Below are 20,969 nucleotides of genomic sequence, written 5' to 3'. Positions count from 1 at the left end.
GAGAACGAGCCTCGCCGGCGACGGATCCGGACTAGATCCGGCGATTCGCTTGCTTCTCTGGTGTAACCTCGAGTATGGAGAGGATGGATGAGATTAGGGGTCGGTTTTTAGAGCTTTGTGAGGGTCGTCTTTTTCAACTGTTTCGACGACTCTCTTTGATTCGGTGGCGCGTGGTGGCAGAGGAGCGACTCGACGCATAGATCCAATCGACGGTCTCTCAGATTTGCTTTTGCTGGTTTGTCTTGCGAAGTGGTATCAGAGTTTTGGTCAGTGATGCTCCTCGGCGTCTTGGTGTTCTCCCGACCTCTTTTCCGGTGCAATGGGGGCTTCAGAGGTTCTGTTTACCTTGAAGATGCGTGTCTTCCGGTGGCTACTGATGCGTGTTGGTGCTCCCGGCGTGGCGTATTGAGTTCAGAGGAGCTGCGATTTGATGTGGTCGTCTATGGCCCTTTCAAAGTAGCTCTCTCAGACTCTCTCTCATCTGCTCCTCCCTACTCGGCGTCGTCTCCAGATTCCCATGACTTTCAGCCGGTTGTTTGGTCATTGGGACTAGCTCTTGTTTTTTCTTGTGGTTAGGTGTTCTGTTGTTACCGGAATGTCCTATTGACGAGCTGAAGTTAATCGTCTTCCGGTTCTCGGAAACGGCAAGCGGCGAGATGGTTTGAGGTTGCGAGTAGTCTTCCAGCTTCAGGATTTCTCGGTAACACCGCTTGGAGAGTCATCATATCCCAATGTTGTGGTTGATCTCTTTCTTCACGACAATGCTGGTTCTCTAATACTTCTTGCAGGTCTAAGAGCTCAGTCTGGTGATGTTGCTGCTGCCTTATCAGGTTCGCCTTATCTGTTTTTAGTAATTATCGGATAAAGAGCTTCATCCCCAAAGAATGGTATTCTAGCTAATTAGTTTGGAGCTGGCTTCCGTGATTCTCAGTGAATAGAGCTTAGTAGAGCGAGATGGGTCAGTTGAGGATGGCGGTTCCCCTCAGCGGTGTGGTCTGTCTCAAACTCCTGGGTTTTGGTCAATGGGATGAAGAGTGGAGTGTCGGGTGATCTTCAATTCTGTGTATCGGCGCCTCTTTTGAAAAGAGAGTGAAGATGGAGTGGTTGGCTTGTCCTTGGTCGAGCTGGCGTTGTTAGTCGTGGATCTACGGTGAAGATGAGAGACCTTCTTTGGTCCTTTGAGCCTAGATTTTTTCCCTCCCATTACATTTCACTTAATTTTCCATGTTTTTTAGTGATAAGCCCAATCTATTGTTGAAGATTACTGTTTTCTAACGGTTAGCCGGAGGTCTGTTCTGGTACCCGTCTCGGATTGTTCTAATTTATATTATAATTTAAAAAAAAAAAATTTGGTGGATATCTCATCAATGTGGGATAACACATAAGCTTAATGATTCAATTAGTTTTTATCAAAAAGAAAAAAAAAAGAATATTTTGTTAGAGAAATGGGTCTTATCTGTTTGAAGATTGGGCCAATGTAGCTCATTTTAAGCCCACTACAGAAACAAATCCATCACTGATGGGCTGTTTCTTCTGATTGGCTGGCTGAACCTGTTAGCAGGAGATCCCAACCCAACTGAGACTTAACTTGTCGCCTAAGTCGGAATCGAATCGATATTGAACTAAAAGGGAAGAGAAGAGAAGAGAGGTCTTATTGAATCAGAAATAACACTCACAAGGGAGAGAGTTGGGAGTTGAGAGATGGCGAGATACGATAGAGCAATCACTGTTTTCTCACCAGACGGCCACCTTTTCCAGGTAGAGTACGCCCTAGAAGCTGTCCGCAAAGGTAACGCCGCCGTCGGCGTCCGAGGCACCGATACTGTCGTCCTCGCCGTCGAGAAGAAATCCACCCCTAAGCTCCAGGATACGAGGTCTATATCAGCTCCAGATCTCTGTCGTTGCAAAGTTTATTTTAGGGTTTTTTTTTTGTTTACTCACCTAGATCGATTGATTTTGCTCAGTGTTTGAATCGATTCTGAATGAAACTTGATGTTGGGTAGTCTTAGATCGTAGATTCGAACCTGATCCCTAGTTAAAGACTTGTTTTTGTTTGTGTTTACGATGAAGCTTTACTCCTCTGTGTATAGTTTTTTCTCAGATGTGTTTATGTTTTATGATATTGTTTGATGATTCTCTAACGGAATGTTAATGTTTGGTGCTGAATTTGAGTGAAAGTTCTCCCCTTTATGTGTATATATCTTAACCAATGTCATTGGTCGTCGAATCTAGCAATCCTGATTTTTTTTTTTTTTGGTTGGTTACAGATCGGCCAGAAAGATTGTTAGCCTTGATAACCACGTCGCATTGGCCTGTGCTGGGCTGAAGGCAGATGCTCGTGTCCTGATAAACAAGGCGAGGATCGAGTGTCAAAGCCACAGGCTTACTTTGGAGGATCCAGTGACTGTTGAGTACATCACTCGCTACATAGCAGGACTTCAACAGAAGTATACTCAAAGTGGTGGTGTGAGACCTTTTGGTCTTTCCACTCTTATTGTTGGTTTTGACCCCTACACTCGTATACCTTCGCTTTATCAGACCGATCCGTCTGGTACCTTCTCTGCTTGGAAGGCTAATGCGACCGGGAGAAACTCTAACTCAATCAGGGAGTTTCTGGAGAAGAATTATAAAGAAACCTCGGGGCAAGAGACTGTTAAACTTGCAATACGTGCTCTGCTTGAGGTTAGTTTGTCCTTTAATTTTCTATAACTAAACCAAGTAGGTTCCTTTTTAGCTATTACTGGGTGCCCTGTTACTAAACTTGACAATGAGATCATACGCTATTGGTCTCTTGCGAGCCTTAGCCGGTGAGGAACATACTATTCCTGGCCATGTAATGGAATGTCAAATGTCCTCAAAAATATAAAGGGGTTTACTAGTTGAGGAGGAGAATAATGTTTGATGAGCTTTCTTAGTTAAGAGGCACAAGTAGTGAATCTTGTAACATACTGATGAGCTTTGGCTACTTTGCAGGTAGTTGAGAGTGGTGGAAAGAACATTGAGGTTGCTTTAATGACAAGGGAGGAAGGTACTCTGAAGCAGCTAGAAGAAGCTGAAATCGATGCGATTGTGGCTGAGATTGAAGCTGAGAAGGCGGCTGCAGAAGCAGCCAAGAAAGGCCCTTCTAGGGAAACATGAGCCATTTCTTACGGCATTGGTCTTGGTTTCTGAATTGTGTGATGTTGGTTCGAAGAAAAGATATTTGAGGGTTGAATAGACAAAACTCTGGACTGCGTTTAGTTCATGTTGTGTTGGATTATTAGCCTGTTTGACATTCTTCATTTTAAATCATATATTTGGCTATTTTATGAATGAATACTTCACGTGTTGTCTTTTTGTTTTTTTTTTGTCATCTTTGCATCACCATATAGTTCGTTCACAAATATCTATACTAATAAAGTTGGCTTTTTTATCTCTTTGGGGGGAAAAAATGCCATGGGGCATTCTCCATTTAATAATTAAAATTTTTTTCAATTTTATTTAATGTGTTTTGGTGTTAATTGTGATTATGTGTTAGTTTATTTTTGTTATTGACAATTTATTACAATGATGTTTTAATTTTGGATTGAAAGTTTAATTTATTATGAATTTTATGTCTTGATCTTTTTTTTAGATTTCATAACTCTTATGTTACATATTTTTTTAAATACTTTAAACTACTTTTTAATATTTTGTCTGTCAAATAAAAATACAAAAAATGGAAATTAAAGTTAAGTATTTTCAAGAAAATTTAAACATAAAATAGATACATATCCAAACTATTACTTTTATGTTTGAAAACATTTAAAAACATTAAATTTAGTTTTTATATATTTATTTTCATAGCTAATATATTATTATATAATAAAACTAATTCATTTACTAAACCGCGGTTTATCCACGGTTGACCCAATGATCCAGAGACCCGGTAAATTATCCGGTTCAATGTCTGGGTCGGGTGTCAAAACACTGGTTTATAGGGTTTTTTGTATTTGATGTTGACGATGGAGAATGAAGCCTCTACGATTCTCCTTCTTTAACGCAATCGACGTAACCGTCATATAATCAATCTAGAAATTCCACTCATCTCACTCTAATAATGTTTAGTAATTGATGGCGATTCAAGTCCAAAAGACTAACATTTGGTCTATTGGTATTGACACATAAACTCTATGGTATCTTTCCATGTTACACTGTGCAAGGAAACCAATAACTTCCCTAATGCATGCTATCCATGTTTACATTTTAAAAACGGTGAACATGAATAATATATTCTTAAAACTTAACTAAAAAAGAATCATTAGTTCCAATCTAGAAAAAATTTAAAAATGTTGCATGGTTGCTAAAATTATTTAAAATTAATGTAAACCACAAATCATCCTCACCATTAATCATTTACACCACACTAACCATTTACTGTCAAGACCATTACTAAATGCAACAAGTCAGCAAGCCGGAATGTCACAGATAGTTAGAAATTGCCTTTCTCATGATCGTTATAGATGCTAACATCTCATTTACTAATTAACAAATTGACTTTTTACTAGGAAGATTTGGTGAAATTGTTCAATTCCGGTTAAAATAGAAGTTGTCCATTAAGTAGAGGAGTTTACGAACCATTTATAGTTTTTAGATAAAAAACATATTTAGGTTCATATTAAGATTCGTTGATATTCTAAATAAGGGTGGACAAACAAGAATTTCGTTATGAACACACACAAAATCTTCCATTATAACAAAACTAATATAGAAAATAATTTCATGTTTCTTATTTTAAGATACATTTTTTTGAGAGACCTTGAAACCAAAGTAACACATACAACTCGCACCTCTATATTTTAAAAGTCAACATGGTAATTTTAAAAATATATATTAGATACTCACCAATTATTTTACCAAAAATTGACACTTCACCCTTATTTTTTATAAAATTTATAAAATTTGAAACGTATTCCATCTTTCTATTATTTGAACCAAATATATTAGTAAAAGTTTTATAGTTCATATATAGTTATTTTAATAATTAATATTATAAGTATGTTTACTATATAAAACATCAACTTTGTTTTATGTTTAAATTCCAACTAAATTAATTTTGTTATGACTATCGGTTTTTTATTCTATTTTTATTAAATTGATTAGTAACAACCACTTATGCTATTACACTTTGAACTAAACAACTTCAAACAAAGTAATGCATTACGGTCACTAATCACTATCAAAAAATCAGAAAAGATCATTTTTAATATATTTTTATTTTCATATTTAACATATTTTATTTGTTAAGACCATATAATAATTTATAAATTTATGTTAAAGTATAACATACGAACCCGGCGCGTAGCGCCGGAAAATCACTAGTAACATGAATATAATCAACTTTCAACTTGCACAACCGAAAGAAAGCAGAGATAAAAAAGGGATTTAGACAAAAAGGAACCAGATTGACTAAATAAGATAATAGTAGATCTATGTATCAAAAATTAATTGTTTTTTACAAAATGGTTTCGTGGTGTAGTTGGTTATCACGTCAGTCTAACACACTGAAGGTCTCCGGTTCGAACCCGGGCGAAGCCAATAATATTTTTATCGAGACTTTGAACGTTATTAAACTTATTTTATAACAAAAGCACAAAAAATTCGCCGTTGCCGGGGATCGAACCCGGGTCACCCGCGTGACAGGCGGGAATACTTACCACTATACTACAACGACTTTGTTGACTGTATAGAGAAACAAAAGAAATATAAAACTAAATATAATTTAATTAGATAAATTGTAACAACTGTTCTTATTCTTGGCCTAATGTTTGTTTGGCTCCCTGTTGAGCAGGCTTTGGAAGAACATGAATTTCCAGTTCAAGAAGCTATCGGCTGCAATAGGCACTGTGTTTTCATGTCTCTTGTACAGGGACCTTCATGTTCACACCAGAATTATTTTATATGGCTCTGTTAGTCTTAAGAATCATTTAGTGTTATCTTTTTAGTGGAATATTAATTAATTATAACCGAGATTAGGAACTTGTGCATTGGATTCGAGATTTCTCAAAAGTTGATCCATTTGCTTCACTCAGTCACTGAGAAACTGTTATAACCTTTTGCTGCTGTGAATCACATCTTCCATTTTTGATCTATGACAGGGTTCAGGTGAAGCTATTACAAGAAACTTTTTGACAAGATTGTTGCCATTGCTGTTCGTTTGGCTGAGCATGGTCTAATTCATTGTGACTTCAATGAAATTCAACATCATGGTGAGTTACTGAGAATTATCTAGTCGATTAGCGCCTTATTATATTCGTAAGTTACTATTGCTGATAAATTGCATATGCATCTCTTGAATCTGCCTCGTTAAATTATTCTGTTATTATGCTTGTTTCTTTTTCCCCTCTGCTTACTAATAATTATCATTGACACCTTAATCTTAGATTGATGATGAAGAGAAGATTACCATGATTACCTTCTCACAAATGGTATCTGATGAGAACAGCAGACCATCTTTCTATAATATGCCAATGCTCTGGATAGAGAACTAGAAGCTAGTGGTTTCCACTAAAAAAGGAGAGGAGCAAAATGACCTTGATAAAGTATGTGAGCCTTTGATCTCAGTAGTAACACTGCTTGTCTATGTGAGGCTGTATGTACTTAAGAAACATGTAGGTTATTGCATCTGTATTTTGAGTTATAGGCGGCTTAATGTGTCATTTGGGTTCTAGTGTCTTACTGTTTTGTCTATGTTGTAAACGGGCCTGTTCTTAATCTTCTATTGACTTTTACCCGATATGCCAAGATTCCAAATTAATACAGATATTTTAGTTTCTATAAATTAGATATTTGTCCAAATTTGTTTAATTCTGTTTTGCACAGGAAAAATAGAAATAAAATGTATGTTAAGGGACTAGTGAGAAAAATACGCTCCCGTAAACGGAAATAGAATGAAAAAGAAAAAAAATACAGAGTGCAAAGCAACGGCTAGTGACCTCAACGGCTAGTAAAATTTTTAAACCTTTTTATAATTTCCGATCTCCCTATTAAACCTCAACCTCTTCTTCTCACATCACTCCTTCCTCCTCTTAGATTCATTTGTCATCTCCATTCACTGCAAAGATGATGAAAGATGTATTCAGACCGACAAAATCCGCTCCGTGTTCCCCCGCAAAGCCACTCGGTCTCTCCCGCACACGGTCTGAATCATTCCACGCTATCCACAAAGTTCCCATCGGAGACAGTCCGTACGTCAGAGCCAAAAACGTTCAGGTTAAATTAAAAAAGTTTTGCATCATTTCTTTCTTTCATATCTTGGAATCAGAACTTTGTCATCTGAATATGAATTTGGTTTATGGATTCAGTTGGTAGAGAAGGATCCCGAGAGAGCAATTCCTCTGTTCTGGTCCGCCATTAACGCCGGAGACAGAGTGGACAGTGCTCTCAAAGACATGGCCATCGTGATGAAGCAGCAAGATAGGGCAGAAGAAGCTATTGAAGCTATTAAATCTCTTAGAGTCAGATGTTCAGATCAAGCGCAGGAATCTCTTGACAACATCCTCTTAGATCTCTACAAGGTAATAATCACTTTACACCAAAAAAAAAACAGAGCATCCTCTGTTTTTGCTCTGTTTCCTTCCTCTGTTTTTGCTCTGTTTCCTTCTGCAATTGCTTGACTTTTGTATTGAAACGTTGTTGTTTGTTTGCAGAGATGCGGGAGATTAGACGACCAGATTGCACTACTGAAACACAAACTCTTGTTGATACAGAAAGGTCTCGCCTTTAACGGCAAGCGAACCAAAACCGCAAGGTCTCAGGGGAAGAAGTTTCAAGTCTCAGTGGAGCAAGAAGCCACGCGGTTACTTGGGAACTTAGGATGGGCTTTGATGCAGAGAGACAACTTCGTGGAAGCCGAGGATGCGTACAGGAGAGCTCTGTCGATCGCACCGGACAGCAACAAGATGTGTAACCTCGGGATCTGTCTTATGAAGCAAGGAAGGATCGACGAAGCCAAGGAGACGTTACGACGCGTGAAGCCGGCTGTTGCGGATGGTCCTAGAGGAGTTGATTCGCATCTAAAAGCTTACGAGAGAGCGCAGCAGATGCTTAGTGATCTTGGATCTGAGACGATGAGAAGAGGTGGGGGTGATAGGGTTGAGCAGAGGAGGCTTTTCGACGCAATGTTTGGTTCTTCCTCTGTATGGCAGCCTCAGCCTTGTAGAGAACAGAGCGTGAAGGCGGCTAAACCGAAGCAGGATTTGAGTAATGATGGGTACGGTGACGAGAACGTGAAGACGAATGTGAATGTGAATGTAGTAGCAAATATCCCATTAAGGGTGGATGCAAAACCGTTCTTCTCTTCCAAGTTGGTGAGCAATAACGAGAAGCTGAAGAGGACGAGATCGTCTAGCCAAACGATGGGGATGTTGTTGAGCTGTGGTGGTGGAGGTGGTGGTGGTGAGGGAGAGACAAACACGAAGAGGAGATTGTCAATGGAGAAGAAAGCAATAGACTGTGGATTACCAGACAACAAGGAGTTTGAAGAAGCAATGATCATGGCTGTTTTGGGGACAGAGACCAAAGTGGTGGACAAGAAGAGGCTCAAGGTTTTTCAGGACATCACTTTGTCCTCCCTAAGCCCAAGAGCCTGAGGAGCTATATCTATCTCAAATAAAAAATCTCTAACTAGTCTACTTTATTACCATTCTAATTTATTATTAAGTAAAGAAAAGGAGATGAGCTCTTATTCTCCTGGGGTAATTTTTCATTAATGTTTTTTTTGTCAGCTTTAAGTTGCTACATTGTTCACTTCACAATTATTGTAGTTTGATCAATAATATAAAAAGTGAAAGTTATATGTTTCTTTACCAGTCTATGTTGTAGCTAATAATAATAACAACATGGTAGATGTTAAAAAGTAAGAACCAATAAGAGAGACAAAAAAGAGAAGATGACAAGCATATATGGGTTCTCTTGCTCCACATGTGTGGTTTATATACTGAGTGAGTGGTGACCATTTACTCTTCTCTCTCATTCGTTAGTGCATTACCATTAGTGTATATATGTTCTTGCTCCACTTTGATATATATACTTAGTAAGTGGTTACCATTTACTCTTCGCTCTCATTTGATCTACCAATCACACTTATTAGTGCATATATGTTCTTGTTCCACGTGTGTTTATAAACTTAGTAAGTGGTTACCGTAACTCTTCGCTCTCATTCATATAATATGTGTTCCAACTTGTTAGTGCATCTTCATTGATCCAATGGTTACCCTTAATCTTTTGAGTCAGTGTACAACTATTACGGTCAAGTTTGTAAAGTTTAGAAGAGTGAAGTATCCGTTTAAACATTTAAATGTGTATATACAGTAATAGTAATACAAACTTTGTCTCTGTCCACTTCAGCTGCTACCAAGATTATAGAAACGCTTGTCCACTTGGCATTTATCAAAGTGTAGCCGTTGAAATTGTGTTCAGTACCGAATCTGCCCCTTGTTTATTTATAACCATGGCAAACGAAACGGTGTTACAATAAACTTGAGCATTAAGACGGTTTTCTTTTCTAACCTATCTCTCTATTTCAAAAGTTTTGATATCCGCATTAATTCGAGTTTTTCAGGAAAAGGTTAAACAAAAAAAAGTAACTTTTGACCATGGTAACATTCCTGTAATAAAGTTGAAAAATAAAGGTTAGTTCGGTCAAGTGAACTGTTTTGGGAAGGACAAGGCTCTCCGTCCAAAGCTTAAAGGGTGTGTGTGAGAGGACTAGAGGAGGCTAAACTGAAAAGAGAAGAGTCACAAACTCCAAATACATTCTTTCCTCTGGAGAAGCCAAAGTACCCTTCACTATTTTTCAACCTCAACATTCTAAATCCTAAAGTTAAATCCTTTGAGAGTTTCAGATCAGGACAAAGTTAGGATCTTTTCTTATTTTTTTGTGCTTTTTCTTTTTTTGTTTTTTTTGTATTGACATAAACGAGGTAAAGCGCACTTGCTTCACTTCACAAGTAGAAAATGGGATTTGTAGGTATAGTGTGAGCTCAGTTCAGATGCATGTTGAAGAAGAAGAAGAATAGCGAGTGAGTGATTCATTTTCAGACAAGAGTTTGAAAAGTAAGAAAAAAGAAAAGAATGGGTTGTTGTCAGTCAAGGATAGATAGAAAAGAGATAGTGTCTCGTTGCAAAGCGAGGAAGAGATACTTGAAACATCTTGTTAAAGCTAGACAAACTCTCTCCGTCTCCCACGCGCTTTACCTCCGTTCCCTACGCGCCACCGGCTCCTCCCTCGTCAACTTCTCTTCCAAAGAAACCCCTCTCCATCTCCACCACACCCCTCCACCTCCTCCTCCTCCTCCTCCTCCACCTCCACCTCCTCAGCCGCGTCCTCAGCAGCAACCTCCTCTAAGCCCTGGCTCAGAGACCACATGGACAACCACAACAACCTCCTCCGCTCTCCCTCCTCCACCTCCACCACCGCCTCCACCTCCTCCCCAGCCTTCCTCCACATGGGACTTCTGGGATCCGTTCATCCCGCCTCCTCCTTCCTCATCCTCCGAGGAGTGGGAGGAAGAGACAACCACCGGAACCACCACGAGAACCGCCGCGACGGGAACAGCTTCCTCAGACGCTGCTCCCACCACGGCTCCGACGACGACAGCTACTCCTCAAGGCTCGTCTGTGGTGAGCGGCTTCTCTAAAGACACGACGAACACGACGGGGAGCGAGCTAGCGGTGGTGGTGCCGAGGAACAGCAAAGATCTGATGGAGATTATCAAAGAAGTCGACGAGTACTTCCTCAAAGCTGCTGACTCTGGCGCTCCTCTCTCTTCTCTCCTCGAAATCTCCACTTCCATCAACCCTACAGCTGCTTTCTCTCCTCATACCAAAGGTAGGTTGGTTCAAACTCGAAATCAAAGCTCTTTCTTTGTCTTTAATCTGATTCTCTCTCTCTCTCTGTCTGCAGGGAAAATGTATAGTAACTACGAATGCAATCTCAATCCGACGTCGTTTTGGACAAAGGGATTTGCTCCTAAGTTGAACGAATACACAAACTCAGCAGCGTTAGTTGGAGGAGGAAACTGCATTGTTGGTAGCCATTCCTCTACTATTGACAGGCTCTATGCCTGGGAGAAGAAGCTCTTTCAAGAGGTTAAGGTAAATTTATTTTCATTGTAAAAGTCTTTTTAACTTTTTTCACTTAATTTCAAATTGTAAAAGTGTATATTCTTTGAAAAAGTTGAATCCAATGCTTAGTTTGGAGTTTTTGAGTCTTGAAGTTGTTTAGTTTAGTTTTCATCTAGATATGGATATAAAATAAATAAATAAATAAAAGATTTGAATGTTGTGGTGGGTCCAGGAGTGAGTAGATTGTGTAAGAGACCCACATGTGCACTTAAATTCTGACAAATGATTCTTGTAAAATTTTGTAATGATATAGTACACACTGACACCCAAATATATATTTTGCCAAAGCATGCAAAGAGAGTGAAGCGTGTTTGTGTTGTGTTGCAGAATGCAGAGAGCATAAAGATGGAGCATGAGAAGAAAGTGGAACACGTAAGGAGGCTTGAGATGAAGAGAGCTGACTACGTCAAAACCGAAAAGGCAAAGAAAGACGTTGAGATGTTAGAGTCTCAGCTCACAGTGTCTTCCCAAGCCATCCACAGCGCTTCTAATGAGATCATCAAGCTCAGAGAGACTGAGCTCTATCCTCAGCTTGTAGAGCTCATTAAAGGGTTAGTTTGTAAAATATTTTCCATTTGCTATCATCTTTAAGTTTAATAATAAGTGTAATTAATGTATATAGGTTGATGTGTATGTGGAGGAGCATGTATGAGAGTCATCAGGTTCAAACTCATATAGTTCAGCAGCTTAAGTACCTCAACACTATCCCCTCCACCGAACCAACTTCAGAGCTTCACAGACAATCAACATTTCAGCTAGAGCTCGAGATCCAGCAGTGGCATCACTCTTTCTGCAACTTAGTCAAGGCCCAGCGTGACTACATCCAGTCGCTCACGGGCTGGCTAAGGCTAAGTCTGTTCCAGTTCAGCAAGAACCCACTCGTCAGGAGCAGCTACGAGTCAAAGATATACAGCTTCTGCGAGGAATGGCATCTGGCTATCGACAGGATCCCTGACAAAGTAGCATCCGAAGGGATCAACAGCTTCCTCACCGCGGTCCACGGGATCGTGGCTCAGCAGGCCGAGGAGCATAAGCAGAAGAAGAGATCAGACTCCATGTCGAAAGACTTTGAGAAGAAAGCGGCTTCGCTGAGAGCGTTGGAGAGCAAGTATAGTCCGTACTCGGTGGTGGCTGAAAGCAGCGGGAGGAGGAAGAAGAAGAACCCGGTGGTGGAGAAGAGAGCGAAGGTTGAGTTTCTGAAAGGGAAAGCGGAAGAAGAGAAGAGTAAGCATGAGAAGGCGGTGAGTGTGACTAGAGCCATGACTTTGAATAACTTGCAGATGGGTTTCCCTCACGTGTTTCAGGCGATGGTTGGGTTTTCAAGTGTCTGTATGCAAGCCTTTGAGTCTGTGTACAACCAAGCTAAGTGTATCGGTGAGGAGGAGCAAGAGGAAGTCAAGAGGTTGCTTCCTTAGAGACATTGCTTTTACCGTTTCTTCTCTGTTCTTGTTTGATCCTTTAGGCACAACAAACATGTTATGAACTTGAGTTGAGTTTATGCTATTTTTAGAAAACTGAACTTTTCATTGAATCATTTGCCTGAACATTGATTATTAGCTAGTAGGAGAAACAAGTAGCGCATTTCCACTGAAGCCAAGCCAAACGCATGTCACTTCTCAACGACAAGAACGTCTCTCTTGCACATGGGTTGTTGAAGATCTCGAGTGCAGCGAAATAAACATTCTCCGCTACGCCGTGAATCCCATCTAGCTCTCTGATACACTCAGCAAGAGTGAACCTGCTGCTCATCTGAGTCAAGGAACTAGTCCTTAGCCTGGAAGCAGCCGCCATTTCACCTATAGCATTAGCAATAGCAGCCTCCACGCCTCTGCTAGGCCTTCTCTTTGGCCCCTCCGGTAACACAGTTTCCTCCTCCTCGAGATGAACAACTCTGAATATCTGAGAGAGCTGACTGTAAACTGGACAGCCGCCTCTTCTCACAGCCTCGGCGTCAGGACACTCCTGACCCTCAACAACCAGTAAGATCAATCAGTAAGTATTATAGAGAAGCGAAGCATATATATATAATAATAAAGTCGAGACCTTTACGTATTGGTCCCAAGATTCATCAGAGGCGATGATACAACCGGTGGATTCGTCGAAAACGAAGTCGTCTCGAGATAGGATCAGCTTGACGAGGGAGAATTGGCGTGCGAGGAGAGCGAACCTGTTCTTGAGATGTTCTTTGTCGCGTCTGACGCCGCCGCCGCTTCTCGTGTGGAACTCGTGGGTTATAAAGTTCCAAGCTTTGTTGGATAAGGAGGAGCTGCTGTTGTTCACTGTGTTTCCTTTCCGGACCTGGTCGAGTATTAGGTTCGCGAGTAGCTTTGTTGACAAGGCTGTCCACTCTGGGTGGTGGTGATGACGTGTCGATGACGACGACATCTAGAGATTCAGACACACAAAACCCAAATTGACATTTTTTACGAATAAAGTGACTTCAAATGTAAATGCAGAGAGAGAGAGGGGAAGGTCTTAAACCCTAAATTAACAGCAATGCGTCGTCGTATTGATCAGACAGTGAACGAAAGGATCAATTTTTGTGAAAATCCTTAGAATCAAACCTCAACGTACGGACTGATGAAGCAGAAGAGTGGCCTTGAGAAAAGGAAGATGAATTTGCCAAGGCGTTTAACCAAACAAAAGCCATTAAGGCTTTATAGGAATGTGTGTGTTTGATTGATTGCAGAACTACTCAGGTTTCCTGCATATTTACGTTACTGCTCTCCCATTTTCAACTAATGTTTCGACAAAACCTCAAAGTCTTACTTATTCACATTAGTGCCCCATTTATTCTCGTTAGAGAACAAGAAAGTCCCAATGCAAGTTGTGCCAAATGGTGGTTATGTTGAGTCATTGTGACAATGCGTGTGTAATTATCAACCTACCTACCTACTAGTTAATTAGTTTTGGACAGATTGTTTTTTTCTTTTTTGATAAAGGACAGATTGTTTGTTAGTTAGGGCATTGCTTAAAAAGGGAAGAAAGATTAATGATGCTAACCAAACACACTGTCATGATTTGTAGTACTAAAGAAAGAAATGGATTCGTTATAAAAAAAAGATTTTGAGATTGAGATTGGGAGGGTAGAAAACGACAACTCCTCCTCTAATTTGGTGTTTTGTTTTTGTTGAAAGAGCTATTAAAAGAGGAAAAATCCACATTAGTCGGAAATAAAAGAGAGAGAGAACGTTTCAACGCCATTTTTCCCGGCCAAAGCTAACTAACTAACTAACTGTTCGTTTTCTTTTCTGTCTCAAACTACCCATCTTTCTGGGACAAAGTCCGTTCCTTCTGATTCCCAGATGTTCGATTCAATTTGAGCATCCAGAAGAAGAAGAAGAAGCTTAACAGAAGGATCTCAGATTCTCAAGGCTTTTCCTTAGGCTGAATCTTTGTGCTTTTTTTTTTTTCTGTTCAATAATCTTTCCCAGAAAAAGAGGGAGAAAATGAGCGCATCGAGATTTGTAAAATGTGTGACGGTTGGTGATGGAGCTGTCGGAAAAACATGTTTGTTGATCTCTTACACAAGCAACACTTTCCCTACGGTTCTGTCTACTTTTTTTTTTACCTCTCATGCTCTTTTGTTCCTTTTTAATATCTGTATAACAATATCTCATTTGTGTTAATGGTTTGTAATCATACAGGACTATGTGCCCACCGTTTTCGATAATTTCAGTGCAAATGTGGTGGTCAATGGAGCCACCGTTAATCTTGGATTGTGGGATACTGCAGGTTCTTCATTTATAACTTTTGTTTTATAATTTTATTTTGAAGTTTTGAGTTTGTGTGCTTTTGGATCTGAGATTTTTGAATTTTTGGGTATTATGAAAAACAGGGCAAGAGGATTACAATAGATTAAGACCACTGAGTTACCGTGGAGCAGATGTTTTCATATTGGCCTTCTCTCTTATCAGTAAAGCCAGTTATGAAAATGTCTCCAAAAAGGTTAAACAATAAATCCATCAAAATCTTGTTTTTATTGGTGATGAGGTGTGCTTTTCTCACACAAAGTTTCACAATTTGTGTGGTTGCAGTGGATCCCTGAGCTGAAACATTACGCGCCTGGTGTCCCCATCATCCTCGTTGGATCAAAGCTTGGTGAGATTTTCATTCTTTGCTTCATCTCTCACGAGTGTTGTTGTTGCTGACTAGCTGCTACTCTCTAGATCTTCGAGATGATAAGCAGTTCTTCGTCGACCATCCTGGTGCTGTCCCAATTACTACTGCTCAGGGAGAGGAGCTGAGGAAGCTAATAGATGCACCTACTTACGTCGAATGCAGTTCCAAATCTCAAGAGGTACACATGACTAACATTTATTTTGTTGTTACTATTACAACCCATTTCTAATGTTAATGTGACTGTCAAATAATTATGTTTGAATGCAGAATGTGAAAGCGGTGTTTGACGCAGCCATACGAGTGGTCTTGCAACCTCCGAAGCAAAAGAAGAAGAAGAGCAAAGCGCAGAAGGCATGCTCCATCCTATGATGATGATATGATTGGAAAAGCTCTGTTTTTTATTTATTTGTGGTTTTGGTAACATTTCATCAATGAGTTAATGGACAGACCACCAAGTTTGGTTTTGGTCTTTTCTTTTGATTCTTAATATTATTAAATCGAGTTTATTCGAATCAGAGCATCTTTTGCGTCTTCAATATCAATCCATGTTATGAACCAGTTTTAATTCCAACATGAAAAATTGAAATGTGTATCCCCTCTGCGCATGTTTCAAACTCAGCAAACATATTTATAGATCTGGGAAAGGAAAAGTGATGATACAAGTTTTGTTACTCTTTCATTGTTCTCCAACGAGACAAGAGGCCATGACTATTCATTATGAGTCTAAAATAATGCAGAAGAAAAGAGTGATCACTCAAACCATTCCATCTTGATTTTCTGGTATTTCTCATTCATGCCACCATCCTCCTGTTGTCTCTGAAACTCCATGTAACGCAGAGTGCTGGTTATGAATGACCCTGCGCCTGACTCAGCTTTCTTCGTCTCGCCTCTGATTAATTCAGCTAAACTCTGGATTGTTTCGCCTGTTACTTGTGGATATCCTTTCTCCAAGAAGTAGAGATACCTGCATTTTTTCACTCAATTAAGAGAAAGCTTTGGCAACAATGTTCAATTGCTAGCATTTTGCAGTGTATGTACCAAGCAGGTGCAAGTGCAACTTATACGGAGTAACGTAACTTACTTGTTCAGCAGTTCGACATACAGAGACACAGACCCGGTGCTACTGGCACCACGGGATTTGTTGGACATTTGTTGAACCGCATCTGCAATTTTTTGTGATCTCTTCAGACAATGGACAACCCTGTTCTCATTTCATAAACTTCATATTAGTTAGTCTCCGAACATAAATGCCCCCTTCATAATTGTCTACTTCCCAATCTTAACATCAAGATTTAGTGTTTCATATGTTGCATACCTCTCTCCATCTTTTAGGTTCTCGCCTTCTTCAGCCCAGTAAAGATGCGCACACTCGTAAACAGCTCTACACTGATCTGGCTTCTTAAGTAGTTTTGCAGAGTACTAAAACAATGAAATATAATTTTATCGTTGTTATTATTGAATGTAACACTCAATAAGTCAACTGGAATGTAAGGAAAGATACCCCTGTCGCCTTGTGAGTCAAAATCTCTCTGTTCTCAGCATTAAATACACGCATCCGCTGGAGTGTCCCTATTATTAAACGTAGTGCTGTTACTTGTGCCTTTGAATCCTACAACACCCAAAATTTAAGGCCCATGTCAAGGTCTTTCTTAAAGAAATGCTTGTATCCTCGTAAGAAATTCACTTACTGAAATTTCTTCTTCATACAGAAGGTATGCCTTTGTGAAGAACTCATATGCAACTGTTTCTAATTCACAGTCATTTGCTGCCTGGGGATTCAAAACACTTTCAGCTCATCACTATATCTGAAGGTTTTGATACGGGGTGATCATAAACTAAACGATCATATACCTGAGCACATTGCAAGTAGAGTCGTAATGCCAACTCAGATGCCGAGACATCAGATAGAACTTCCACGGTCTGAAAAAAATTTGAGCTTACTCATATCATTCTTCCAGAGAAAAAAACAACTGGGTTTCACTGGGACAACGCCACCGAAGCTCGCGAGACAATTAAACCTCCCTCACTCTTTTCTAACAATCAAGATGTATGTACATACACTGACCTCAGTTAAGAGCTGTAGAATTTTCTGTGGTGTTGACGTGTCATCTCCAAATGGGTTTTCATCTCCACCTCGCATTCTTCGAATTAACTGCGCAAGTATATCATATCAACTCAAGAGAACTCATGTACATACATAAAAATTCAAATTTAATGCCTCTTGAAAAAAAAAGGAAGGACACACAACTCCTTCCAAATGTAGACAGAACTTAATATTTTTTCCCCAGTTGGAGAATAGAGTGAATAACTGATCACATAAAGAAAGACAAACCTTTAGAGCGGAAAAGACAAGGGGTGGTATCGTAAGAGGTAGACGCTTAGGTCCTCCAGTCAAGATGTGCTTCCTTACTCTGAAAATTATCTGTAGTTGGGTATATGAATTAGGAATTGCAGACAAGATCCAATTGATAGCGCCTCTGATGTATAGCAATGTATAATATATATAAACAAACCTTAGACATTTCTTCTGGATCATCATTGTAGAGAAAGTGAACCAACCGTGCAACAAAGTTCTGCTCTTCCTGGAAATCTTCTTCATCAATCTAGAACTCAGCATAGAAACCGTGTCAGGCACAAGAACAGGTAAGTTATCGAAAGAAAAATTTCCCTTTCAAGTGCTAGAATATTATGAACACGAATACAATAAGGATTGACAAAAAATGATTTAGTACCTCATCATTATCAGTTAGCCCGTCAAAATCCTTGATAAGTCCCTTTATCAGTTCAAACAATGCGTCAACCTGCAACACGCAATAAAGAAACGTCACATCAATAGAGAATGCTAAAAGAAGAAGCTAAACCAAGAGAAAAGCACACCTCATCAGCAGTTGCAATGCGAGTATCATTTTTCAAAATGCTCTGAATTATAATAACTGCCACTGCTTTGTTTTTATCGTGGTCAAGGTATTCCATTACTCGAGGATAGTTGGTAAGCTTCAAAATAGTTACCACATCATTATATTTCTCCAATGGAGCGCTAAGAAACGCAACGATCTGTTTTGATGCCTTGTCATCACAAAGTTTTCCTGTGGCAGATAGTTGGCTAACACAAGATCCCTAATGAAAATTTTGAAAAGGGAGACAACGATGCGTATTAGCAACTTGAAGACCTGATCAAATAGACACAAAACGTAATTTTTAATAAACTTAACACGCTTATACATGCTCGGAAGGTTTTATACCAAAACTTGGTCCACATAGTCTAGACGATCGGAATGGACATGGAGAGTGAATTTCAGAAGAAACAAATATAATGTTACAGATGCTGAGGCTGGCAAGTCCACCTGTGCCTCTACAACCTGAATCATATATAAGATAAGACTCAGTCAACTGCTTATGAAACCATAAAGAGATTATCAGTGTGATAAAAGAAGAGGGAACTAGGAAAAAACACTATATAAGAGCTAAAAGTTCATGACAATACCACGGTGGTAAAGCTAGATTTTTTAGCTGCTCTCTAATACTAGCCGCCCGCATGATAAACTTAAATTTTAGAGTTAAGTTCCTTCAACTTCATGATTAGATGCAGGATTTTACCTTCCCAATGGCATGATTCAACTTTGAAAAGGCATCTACTTGCAAGAAATTAGGCAATGCTTCCACACTAGATGCAGCGTAGTTCGAAAGCCTTTCCATTAAACCCGAAAGGACTGTCTTGATATCAACAGACGGCTGAAAAACACAAAGAGGAAAACAGAGGAAAGATGCTCTGATGTGATAAAGTTTATTTAGAAGGAAAATAAAGTTTATAAAGAAGAAAGGGTAGGTTTATAAGAAGTACCTGAAGTTGCGGACAAGCACCCAATAATACATCGAGAGTTTGAAGGTGAAAGTCATCAGGAAAAACTTGAATAATGCAATCCATTAAATAGCACTGTGCAAGCTCATCCTTGCAGTTGACAACCTATTACAAGAGTGATGCATGATTCATTTCCACCGACAAGTAGACGGAAACTTGGATGCTGAACCTATCCAAAGAAAGAGAAAACCAGACCTGCTCCAGTATTCTAGGAAGAACAGTATCTCTGTAGACAACAAGGTCAACGCCTTCCAACTGACCCAGTATATGAAGGTTCTTTCCAACCTAATCAGCAGTCAAGAGAAGAACTTCAGAAACTAGTTAAGAACCATTACTCGAAAATCTCTACATGAGAAACTATTCAGCTACAAGTTAATGTCCTCACAAGATCACGTAGTTCATTCCTTTCTTTCTCCCGTTTCTCCTTCTCCCGAGCAGGTCCCTAGATACAAGAAAGCCTCAACTCAGATTCAGTTCCGTAGGGAAAATTCAGAAAGAGTAGACACTAGACAACAGCATGATCAGACATTGGAACCATGTTCAGTACATACAACGCTGAATCTGAGGGAAAGAAAAAATAACCTGATGTTGCATTCGGACCCATAGTTTGTTCATCTCAGTAAAATTCTGAAGCACGAACTCTAAAGCATCCATGTGTGTTTCAGCATCTCTGGAGATAATTAGCAGAAAAAAATCATCTAACAGCAGCAGGTTGAAAGAGAACTAAGTCGTGAGGCCTTTTACCCTTCCAACTCAGAACCAATGCTAGGCAACTTATCCCTAGTGACTTGAGCAAGGTAACTTCTCAAGAAGAGACCACGCAAGGGATGTTGAACAGCTCGGCACATTTCAACAAGATCCTTTAAAATATCCTTAGCAGTGACATCCTTGGATTTGATATATACAGATCCTATGGTACATAGAAGATACCTGAAAATCCAAATTGATTATTATTATTTAACCATTCAAAAATCAGGCAAGTCAAAAGGACAATGTATATAACAATGAGATGCAATCAGCTTACAATCTTGGCAAAATGTTACCGGCGTGCTGCACAAGCTCGTAAAGCTCAGCAATGGAGCAACCACGCGCCGTCTCATCCCTAAAGAACATCTCCAAACTCCTCAGCTCATCAGAAGCTCGAATATCTGATCAAATCGGATCGCACAATAGTTTTATTTTATCTCCCAAATTCGAAAATAAAAAAGAAGATAAGCGAGCGATACTCACAGAGTTCGTAGTATTTGTGAGGAGAAAGCTTGGAAGTGCGAAGCTCGCCGAGCATCTGAGCAGAGAACTTAAGCGCGTCTTTGAGATTGTTGGAGTCCTGCGAACAAAAAAAAAACGGATCCGGAGGGTTAGGGTGTTCCGATTCGAAAATTGAGTGGAGAAGAAGAGAGGAGAGGAGAAGATATATACGATCGCGCGCTGCATGTAGAAAGCATTTTGCTTAACGGCGGATGTGGCGGCAGCGAGCCACTTCTCATCGTCGTCGGCGATCATTCTGTTTCAGTTGTAGCTTTACAGAGATGAGTCTCGATTTTGACCCAATGTACAAGTCTCTCCGCATTTATTTGTTCTCTCTTCATCTTCATCCATTTGCCAAACACTTTTTAATTTAGTTACATAATGACAATTAATATGTGATCAACTCTTCATAATTCATATGCATACATGATACATGTTTTATATTTGAATATTTTCTGTAAAATTATTAAATTACTAGTAGTTGTTAATAATAATTTTAAAATTATTGAGAACAGTTGATAAAATAATGATCAATAATTTTAAATAATGATATATAATTAAATTATGTATATTCAGCAAATTGTCTCTTAAATTA

At 39.4% G+C, this 20,969-nt stretch overlaps 6 protein-coding genes and 2 non-coding genes across 9 annotated transcripts; 5 read left to right on the top strand and 3 right to left on the bottom strand.

Annotated features, from left to right (window-relative positions):
* Window positions 1-1,609: 1,609 nt before the first annotated feature.
* On the top strand, window positions 1,610-3,310 carry LOC108805788 (proteasome subunit alpha type-7-A). The gene is made up of 3 exons (XM_018577727.2): window positions 1,610-1,874; window positions 2,268-2,682; window positions 2,974-3,310. The coding sequence occupies exons 1-3, from the start codon at window positions 1,702-1,704 to the stop codon at window positions 3,136-3,138; spliced, it is 753 nt and encodes a 250-aa protein (XP_018433229.1). The 5' UTR covers window positions 1,610-1,701; the 3' UTR covers window positions 3,139-3,310.
* Window positions 3,311-5,482: 2,172 nt separating this feature from the next.
* On the top strand, window positions 5,483-5,556 carry TRNAV-AAC (transfer RNA valine (anticodon AAC)). The gene has a single exon. It is a non-coding gene; the product is annotated as a tRNA-Val (tRNA).
* Window positions 5,557-5,620: 64 nt separating this feature from the next.
* On the bottom strand, window positions 5,621-5,692 carry TRNAD-GUC (transfer RNA aspartic acid (anticodon GUC)). Its single transcript has one exon. It is a non-coding gene; the product is annotated as a tRNA-Asp (tRNA).
* A 1,322-nt stretch (window positions 5,693-7,014) lies between these two features.
* LOC108806863 (protein POLLENLESS 3-LIKE 2) lies at window positions 7,015-8,823 on the top strand. The gene is made up of 3 exons (XM_018579067.2): window positions 7,015-7,230; window positions 7,323-7,535; window positions 7,668-8,823. The coding sequence occupies exons 1-3, from the start codon at window positions 7,081-7,083 to the stop codon at window positions 8,607-8,609; spliced, it is 1,305 nt and encodes a 434-aa protein (XP_018434569.1). The 5' UTR covers window positions 7,015-7,080; the 3' UTR covers window positions 8,610-8,823.
* A 923-nt stretch (window positions 8,824-9,746) lies between these two features.
* On the top strand, window positions 9,747-12,676 carry LOC108812077 (protein ALTERED PHOSPHATE STARVATION RESPONSE 1). The gene is made up of 4 exons (XM_018584231.2): window positions 9,747-10,849; window positions 10,925-11,115; window positions 11,473-11,696; window positions 11,768-12,676. The coding sequence occupies exons 1-4, from the start codon at window positions 10,093-10,095 to the stop codon at window positions 12,558-12,560; spliced, it is 1,965 nt and encodes a 654-aa protein (XP_018439733.1). The 5' UTR covers window positions 9,747-10,092; the 3' UTR covers window positions 12,561-12,676.
* On the bottom strand, window positions 12,640-13,824 carry LOC108812078 (L10-interacting MYB domain-containing protein). Of its 2 annotated transcripts, none has more exons than XM_018584233.2 (3): window positions 13,710-13,824; window positions 13,189-13,530; window positions 12,640-13,107 (listed from the first exon to the last, which is right to left on the bottom strand). In XM_018584233.2, the coding sequence occupies exons 2-3, from the start codon at window positions 13,528-13,530 to the stop codon at window positions 12,703-12,705; spliced, it is 747 nt and encodes a 248-aa protein (XP_018439735.1). In that variant the 5' UTR covers window positions 13,710-13,824; the 3' UTR covers window positions 12,640-12,702. The 2 variants fall into 2 exon arrangements, with proteins under 2 accessions (XP_018439735.1, XP_018439734.1); XM_018584232.2 differs by having other exon boundaries at window positions 13,627-13,818.
* Window positions 13,825-14,155: 331 nt separating this feature from the next.
* LOC108812080 (rac-like GTP-binding protein RHO1) lies at window positions 14,156-15,798 on the top strand. The gene is made up of 6 exons (XM_018584234.2): window positions 14,156-14,693; window positions 14,793-14,880; window positions 14,984-15,093; window positions 15,183-15,246; window positions 15,315-15,445; window positions 15,535-15,798. The coding sequence occupies exons 1-6, from the start codon at window positions 14,595-14,597 to the stop codon at window positions 15,634-15,636; spliced, it is 594 nt and encodes a 197-aa protein (XP_018439736.1). The 5' UTR covers window positions 14,156-14,594; the 3' UTR covers window positions 15,637-15,798.
* An 84-nt stretch (window positions 15,799-15,882) lies between these two features.
* Window positions 15,883-20,718, bottom strand: LOC108812076 (vacuolar protein sorting-associated protein 35C). Its single transcript, XM_018584229.2, has 21 exons — window positions 20,546-20,718; window positions 20,357-20,453; window positions 20,151-20,274; window positions 19,871-20,056; window positions 19,709-19,796; window positions 19,512-19,568; window positions 19,322-19,411; window positions 19,109-19,231; window positions 18,865-18,999; window positions 18,510-18,626; window positions 18,145-18,384; window positions 18,000-18,068; window positions 17,781-17,870; window positions 17,600-17,689; window positions 17,333-17,419; window positions 17,119-17,187; window positions 16,956-17,036; window positions 16,769-16,876; window positions 16,583-16,686; window positions 16,349-16,468; window positions 15,883-16,231 (listed from the first exon to the last, which is right to left on the bottom strand). The coding sequence occupies exons 1-21, from the start codon at window positions 20,627-20,629 to the stop codon at window positions 16,018-16,020; spliced, it is 2,373 nt and encodes a 790-aa protein (XP_018439731.1). The 5' UTR covers window positions 20,630-20,718; the 3' UTR covers window positions 15,883-16,017.
* Between the last annotated feature and the right edge of the window lie 251 nt (window positions 20,719-20,969).

Source organism: Raphanus sativus, chromosome 6 (genome assembly GCF_000801105.2).
Source record: "Raphanus sativus cultivar WK10039 chromosome 6, ASM80110v3, whole genome shotgun sequence".
NCBI lineage: Eukaryota > Viridiplantae > Streptophyta > Magnoliopsida > Brassicales > Brassicaceae > Raphanus > Raphanus sativus.
The sequence above is the reverse complement of the archived record's forward strand: the minus strand, read 5'-3'. Positions and strand labels throughout refer to the sequence as shown.